Source organism: Vicia villosa, linkage group LG6, assembly GCF_029867415.1.
Source record: "Vicia villosa cultivar HV-30 ecotype Madison, WI linkage group LG6, Vvil1.0, whole genome shotgun sequence".
NCBI lineage: Eukaryota > Viridiplantae > Streptophyta > Magnoliopsida > Fabales > Fabaceae > Vicia > Vicia villosa.
The window spans coordinates 80,985,277-80,993,258 of record NC_081185.1 but is presented as its reverse complement, the minus strand read 5'-3'; the positions used below and the strand labels follow the sequence as shown (position 1 = coordinate 80,993,258).

At 35.9% G+C, this 7,982-nt stretch overlaps 1 protein-coding gene across 1 annotated transcript; it reads right to left on the bottom strand.

Annotated features, from left to right (window-relative positions):
* Positions 1–1,160: 1,160 nt before the first annotated feature.
* On the bottom strand, positions 1,161–7,357 carry LOC131613986 (uncharacterized). The gene is made up of 4 exons (XM_058885618.1): positions 7,337–7,357; positions 5,380–5,511; positions 1,570–1,629; positions 1,161–1,382 (listed from the first exon to the last, which is right to left on the bottom strand). Exons 1-4 carry the CDS (start codon positions 7,355–7,357, stop codon positions 1,161–1,163), a joined length of 435 nt encoding a protein of 144 aa, XP_058741601.1.
* Between the last annotated feature and the right edge of the window lie 625 nt (positions 7,358–7,982).

The following is a 7,982-nucleotide window of genomic DNA, read 5'->3' as shown; positions in this document are numbered from 1 at the left end:
TTCCGAGGAGAGGAATGGAATAAATAGTGTGTATTTAAAAAATGGTATAATTATTCAGTAATGATTATGCATTTGTAATGACATTTAGCTGTATGAAAAACCATTTATAAATTTATTTAGTTAGAAAATTTAAGTAATTTTTGTAGTATATTACTTTATTATATTAAATAATAGATTACCAGCTTATTAAAAAAGATGAAATATGAAGATTATAAGTAAGAAACATTTACGTTGGAACTACAATTTCTCAATAATGATAGCAGAAATTAAGTCTCTTTGTTATATTAAAATGATTATTGGAAGCATTAAATGTATCAGGCAATCAATTTTACCTTGGAAGACAAACAATTGCTTTTTGATATCAACTTCACTTGAGAAATATACAACCATTTATTAATATTGATGCTTCCAAATTCTCAATAATGATAGCAGAAAAAACATTAAGTCTATGGAGTTAATTAAAATGATAATTGGATGTATTAAATGTATGAGATAATCAATTTTACATAGCAAGACAAACCGTTGCAATTTGATATCAACTTCACTTGGAGAATATACAACCATTTTTATTACTGATACTTCAAAATTTCTTCTGCCAATATTTATCCATATCAAGGGAAATAATGCTATAGCTGGAAGATAAATATGCATTATAAAAAGACAAATTACTTAGGTTATTATAGATGTTTAATAAATTGACAACTAATGATTTTACTTAGGTTATTGTACAACATAACTGTGAGTTTTCTTAACAATCTTTTCCAAATCAACCTGCAGAGTAAAGATCATGCTATATTATTAAATCAAACTTCGTAATCAGGTAGATTTTCTACAGTTAGAACAAAATCATGTATTCGACACAATCAAACAATTTGGACATGAGGATCAAAATTTCAGTCACAATTTACGGTCATGGTAACATCTCCACTTTGCTCGGTATGTGATGTGCCATTAACGATCCAGACATGTTTTAATTAAGTGAACAAATTAAGACAAATAAAACATAAAAAAATCTACCAACACTTAGCAATTATCAGTATCATCCTCTAAACACAATAACATTATATGGAGATAACAGTGAAATAATGAGAGTGATAATCTAAGCAGCCAAACACACAAAATTTAGAAGCAAACAATGTTCTGAAATGTGAAACTATGTTTTAGGCACTATTCTTGTTTGTCTCAAAGACATACTTAATAAGTGATTCTTTAATATAAAGCAATTCTAGAAACTCATTCTTCAATTTCGATGCATTCATTTCATTGTTGCTTCTAGCAGCAACTATCACCTTGGCTTGTTCTTCAAATGTGAAGTTAAACCACTTGAAATTTGGATCACTGTGATCCATGTGCATCTCGAGAACCTCCATGGGCTCATTGTTCTTCAAGGTTTCAGTGGGTATATCCAAACAAATGTTAGTTTGAATCAGACTTTACTAAGCATTATTGCACATTTAATAGTGTAGTTAAAATATCAAGTTAGATAGATTCTTAAGTATTGCTAAAAAATCAGCATGTAAGATATGAAACCATCAAGCAAGAAGTTGTCTATTGAAGTCTATCACTCACCAAATTAGCTGCCACTTCAATCAAACTTTTCATCCCAAACTCCTCTATTTCCTCATTAACCTGCAACCATACTAACACCCTTTAGAATATACAAACACAAACATTATAAGGTTCATTTATAGTTTACAAATATTCAATTGAATCACAACATTAGGGTTTGCGGAAAAAAAATTCCCTCAATTAAATCCATAGCATACAAAACTGAAAAAAAATTCACATAAGTAAATGAAAATCTCAAAATTCAATCAAACCAAAAATCAGAAACAAAATTCCACCAACGATTGAACATTCAAATATTTATGAAGCACACGAATTTAGGGGGAAAATTGAAATACGATGACAAAACACAGTTTAATGGAAAGAAATTGATAAGAAAAAAAATCACAGAAACTTAAACTTACCATTCTCATTTAAGTTGAGAAAAATAAGTCATGAAACCTTCGTCTCGTGACTGCTTCATATCTATCTACAAACTACAAAAACCACAAAATGCAAAACCATTATATCCCTCTTTAACAACGAATTGTGGTTTTCAAACTTGATAATTCAAACAACAGTAACAACAATACTTCAGATCTAACTATAATAAATCATTGTGAAACAATAATCAGCAAATAAGTCAAATCCTAAAAAAAAATTATATTAGAAAATCGAAAATGAAAATTGAAAATAAAAAACGTAGATATGCAGAAGAGTCTGAAGTTATGTAGATAAACTATGAATTTGATGGATTTAGAAGAAAAAAATTCAAACCCTAATTTGCATAAGCAGAGAGCAACGATATGAAGTGGAGATAAATAGAAATTTGAAGAAAAAGTCAAGGAAGGTTTGAGAAGGGACTGCAGAGGAGAAGGAGGAAATAAGGTGTTTAGTGAAAGGAAAAAGAAACATTAAGAGATAGGAGTGGGAAGAATGAATTTAGGGTTGAAGGAGAGATTGAATTTGTGGATGTAGGATGCATTATGCAGATATTATAGGATTGAAGAGGAAAAACAAAATTGAATGAGAGAAATGAGAAAGGGTTTGCAAATTTGAAATAATGCAGACTTCACTTGGCTCAATGTCTTCATGACCCAATGAAAATGCACCGATGCAATAAAAAAGCGTGTTCCAATAAAGAAGTTTTGCATTAAATTGGATGTTGGAATGTAATCATGATTAGAAAATTTATTTATTAATTAAAATATTAAGGGAGATGCAATTACAACTTTGTCCCCGTTTATCACCCTCAAAATAGTGATTAAAGGGATAATTATAGAATTTCATATGTATTGTACTTTATTATATTAAAAGTAGATTATTTTCTCCTTCAATTTTTCCATATTCACTATTGATCATGTCTCGCATAAGGCCGCATTCATGGGAACAAACATCATCCAGCCGTCCCGTCCCGTGCCGACGCCGGAATACAAGAGATGTTATGGTCATGTAATTTTTCCCCCGGTCAAACCTCCTATGGCGGTGACGTTTTGGAACATCCGCGACTTCAACAACCTGAAGCGGACTCTTATGGCACAGTTAGAAGGGGAGTACAATCCCAGGGAAGAAATAAAAAGGATTCAGAGGCTTAGAACAAGGGTGTCGCTTAGGACTGGAGAGACGATCCGTTGGTGGGTTGATGTGAAAACCGACCATGATACTGAACAAATAATGGACGGAATAGACGGCGTTGTTTTAACCGTTATAATTTCATAGATTTTAATTGTTTGTTGTGTTGTTGTGTTATTAGCTAAAAAATTATTTCTAGGCCTAATGTTTGTTGTTTGTTGTGTTGTTGTAATCCATCTAATTAATGAAAAAAGTCCATTTAATTGAAAAAGTAAATCACAAATATCATTGCAACTAAAAACTATGTTGTGGAGCTAGATCCACGATTGGGACATTTGTTCCTATTATGTCCTACCTCACAACATATACTACACTTCCTCTGCATTTTTTCTGTGGCGTCCATCTCGGTTCTAATACGCCTGCTGTTTGGTCGACCGCTTTTATTCCGACGCATTAAATCGTTATGCCAAACCGTTTCCCCCTCGTACACAGGCCAATATGCCTCCATTGCTACCACCGGAAAGTAATTGTCATATACGTTAAGCAACATTGATACCTTGTAAATTTCTGATACCAAAGATAATGCATCAAAGTGAGTATGTGAACATGCTGCAATGACATGGGAGCAAGGCATGCGATATGCTTGAAATTGGCCACAGTCGCACCAACGACCTGGGATTGAGACGCGATACTGTTGTCGTGGAAGCCCCTGGTTGTGGTCAATTGTTTCTTTTACACTGAAGGTGTGGTCGTGATGGTCGAACTCTGTCACTCGATGAGTGTTACCCTTGGCAGATTTTGTTGTATATATTTCATGCAGACATCGTTGTATACCTGTTGTGTTTGCAACACTGAATTCCACCGCTTACCTCTTGTGGCGAACAAAGTTGCCATCCGAAAATACGTAGCATTAACCAAAGCAGTTACAGGTAGGTTTCGTATGCCTTTGAAAACCCCGTTCATTGATTCCACAAGATTTGTAGTCATGTGGCCCCACCTAGCCCCATCGTCGTATGACCTAGTCCATCTCGCTCTGTCAATTCTGTCAATCCACCTCCCTGCATCTGGATTTGTCAACGCTATTTCTCGGCGGTAGTATTGAAATCCAGGCCCGCGTTCACCAAGTGGTTCTTCAAAAATTTATCTTTGATCTCTCTCATAAAATTTTGTGCTATATGCGATGGGCTGGCCCAAAAAAGATAGGGTCGTGTTTTTTTAAGGTATTTTGCGGCCCGACCTGCGCTAAATTATAGGGCTTATGGGCCGAGCCCATTTTGACAACTCTAATATGCCTAATACAGTAGACATGCTTATACGGGGGGTTATGCCAACCATTGGCCGGATTGTTGTATGCGCTGTCAATAGAAGCGTGCTTGTCCGAAATCAAACAAAGATTAGGTTGTGGAGCAACTCTAGCTCGAAGATTCTTCAGAAAGAAACTCTAAGCAGCAGCTGTTTCTCCTTCTACTAGAGCAAAGGCTATTGGAAAAATGTTGTTGTTTTCATCCTGCGCGACCGCCATCAGCAATGTTCCCTTGTATTTCCCATACAACCAGGTTCCATCAATTTGAATTATCGGCTTGCAAAAACCAAAACCGATGATGCATGGCCGAAATGCCCAGAACAGTCCATGGAAGATTCCATTACCTTTGAGAGGGGTTCCGTCTTGGGATTGTGCCGGCAGTGTCTCCAATATAGTAACAACCCTAATTGCAGTGCAGCCAGGTAGCGAGGAAGTTGTTGGTATGATTCCTCCCATTTGCCGTAGACTTTTTCAATTGCTTTCTGCTTCGCTAACCAAGCCTTTCTGTACGAAGGTCTGTACTTGAACACAGAAACGCAATGGGAAATAATTGTCTTCACCTTCAGTGATGGGTCAGTTTCGACAAGAGGAATGATGGTATGACATATCATGTCATGACTGAGTTTTCGATGATCTTGCGCCATATTTGTGTTGACGCAAGTGTGGCCTTGAGATATCGAACGTATCACCCACGCATTAAATTTCTTTCTGAATGATGCCTTCAGCATGTATCCACACTCCGGGTTTCTGCACACAATAGTGACTCTCTCTGGATTTGAGCGATCAGCTTTAAAATTAACACAATTTGCTAAGTGCCAGTTTTTTATAGCTAACATACAATTATCCTTCGAACGAAACGTTTCACCCTCTTTTAACTCCTCGTCTGACCTCATATATGGATTGTAGAACATATCACACGATGGCTCGTCCTCTCCCAAATTAAGTGTTGTGAAATGTACCGGAGGTGAATATGCATGTGTATCCGGTACTATATCCGGTACTGGAACTTGTTCGTCATCTTCGAAATCACGGTTCACCAACTCATCAACGACATCTTCTATTTCAATTTCTTCGTCAATGACATCTTCGGGCTATTGTTCGTCATCAATAACAGGATCAATAACCTGTGACTGAATATTTTGTGAAGGAACAATTTGTTCGACCACTATGTACAGTTCCAGATAATTATAACCAAAATACTCATGGGTAAGGAACATGTTTTGAACCTCTATGTCATTTGTTATCTGTGATTGATAAAACTTGACCGAGTTGTTAGGTTCAACTAAGGGTTGTTGGTAAAATATTTGAGAGACTGGTTCTCTAATTTTGGATTCGATTTTCCTTTTTAGATAAGAGAAATCCGCTTGTCTATTTAGAGCAAAACATGTTGAGTTAGTGTTTCTAAATAGAAAACCGTTTGTGTCGCAGTGGTAAGTCCCATCGTTCATGTGAACCCGAACTTTGTATTACGAGGTGGATGCCATAATATTGATATGTGTTTGTGAGAAATATCTGGGATGAATGTTTGTGAAGTTTATGTGTGAAAAAAGAAATGTTTGGGAGAAATGTGTTGTGAAGTTTATTTGTGAAGTGGTTCATATAATACATGCAAGAATGCATGCAATAATGCAAGAATCAAACATGACAAGACTAATGCATGCCACAATGGAATCTTGTCCCCACCTCTTACACAAGCATGCATGCAAGAATACATGCAATAATCGTCTGAAACAAATAAATGTGACAAGACTAATGCAAGCCACAATGGAATCTCGTCCCCCACCTCTTACACAATCCACCAACAAACACCTATTTACCAACAACAACAACAACAATCCCAACAATACCACCACCAACAACCATCCCAAACTCAACCACAAAATCAACCCCACCACCTACACTTCCAAGAACTCCATGTGGGGATCTCTTCCAGATCACCACCACTAACCCCCGACATAGCCATACAAGAAGAATACCCGCCATACAACACATTCGACCAACCAACATCACAATACCCCAACCAACCATTGAACTTCAATACACCACCACAACCAATCTATTTTAACCAAATCGAACCCACCACCAACTTCCAAAATCCAAACTTCCAGGCCGCACCCACTAGGAGAAATTTCAACCCACCTAGACAAAGCTTTGACGGCGCCGCGGACACCCGCCTTTCCTATAGCGGGAATTCTAGAGGTCAAGGACGGCTCAAAGATTTTGTAGACCCGCAATGCATTGAGGGGCCGTCGACTCAAACACAAGGTGAACCAAATAGAGGGGGGCGTCGCAGGAATAGGGGAGCACTACCAACTCGTGACCCTTCTATACGACCTATTAGACAACCTGATTGCGGATCGTACCATGGTCCATGGTCCACGTGGCGCTCAATAGGAATTTTATTATTATCGTTAATGTATTTTGTGTTGTTTTTAATTTTAATGTACTTTTTTTAATTATGATTAATGGCTAATGTATTTGGTAATTTTAAATTTATTGATATTATTTTTCCAACCTAAAAAAATAAAAAAAATAAAAAAACAGCTATAAAAAAAATTGAAAAAAAAGAAAAAAAACAGCTAAAAACATAATATAAAAAAAAATAAGGGGGGGTGTTGTCGCCGGGGGTGGTGACAACACCAAGCAACTGCACATAGTCGCCAGACCCACTGACGCTTTCTTTGGAAAAGGAGTGTTGTCGCCACCCCCGTGGCGACAACGTACTATTTTAAAAAAATATATATTTTGGTAATTTTTTCGAAAAACTTGTTATTTTTAAATTTTTTAAAAAAAAATATGGATATTCAAAAAAAATTCTTAAATTGAATGTTTGATTATTTAGAAGGACACAAATTATATTTAACCTTTAAAAATAATTGGTGGCTTCTAGGGTGAGGGTCCAACTAAATCCCTCACCCATGCACCATCATCATCCATCGTTGGATTAAATACTTGTATCATTGAACTACACAGCCAATATTTTTTTCTTTTTTCCTTTATCGCTAAATATTGTTGCTCAAATGTCCGAGTTCTCCAACCCGTTGCTCACATGTTTCAGAAAAGATGCTACTGAGATCAGAAATACATATTTTGAAAACTAAAAGAGTAAAAAACTTGAATTGAATTATATTGTTCTCCAAAACAACATTGATAACGCATATCTCCTTTCCTTCATTGAATCAAAGCAACAACCTAATTCCTTTCAATTAGAGATATTATCATACACAACAACACGTTTTCTTTTACCACTACATCCCCCTGTTTTTATTGGCATTCATTTTTACCCAACATCTTATTGAAAATTTAATTCCAAAATTGCACTTTTCTGTGCAAGTAATCACAGTATTTTCAACTCTTCACTTTGATTTCATCATGGTGAGTATCACAGTATTTTCTTTAAGGAAAAAGTTTCATAATTTCATGAAAGATAACATATTATTATTAAAGATAAAGAATGAAGGTTCGCCATCTCTGCCGCCCCATTTGAGCCACTACATTATACCTGCAAAGATCAAAACAGCCACAAACAACTTGGATGCTTTAATTTAGCTTTTGAATTAAT

Bases quoted from the DNA above. Each gene is read 5' to 3' on its own strand.
- LOC131613986 (XM_058885618.1), bottom strand. From the start codon at position 7,357: ATGGATGATGATGGTGCATGG. The intron at 1,630-5,379 runs GTACATTTCACA...GTATGGTTGCAG, and splicing joins CACATGCATATTCACCTCCG to GTTAATGAGGAAATAGAGGA. The intron at 1,383-1,569 runs GTGAGTGATAGA...GAAACCTTGAAG, and splicing joins TTGAAGTGGCAGCTAATTTG to AACAATGAGCCCATGGAGGT.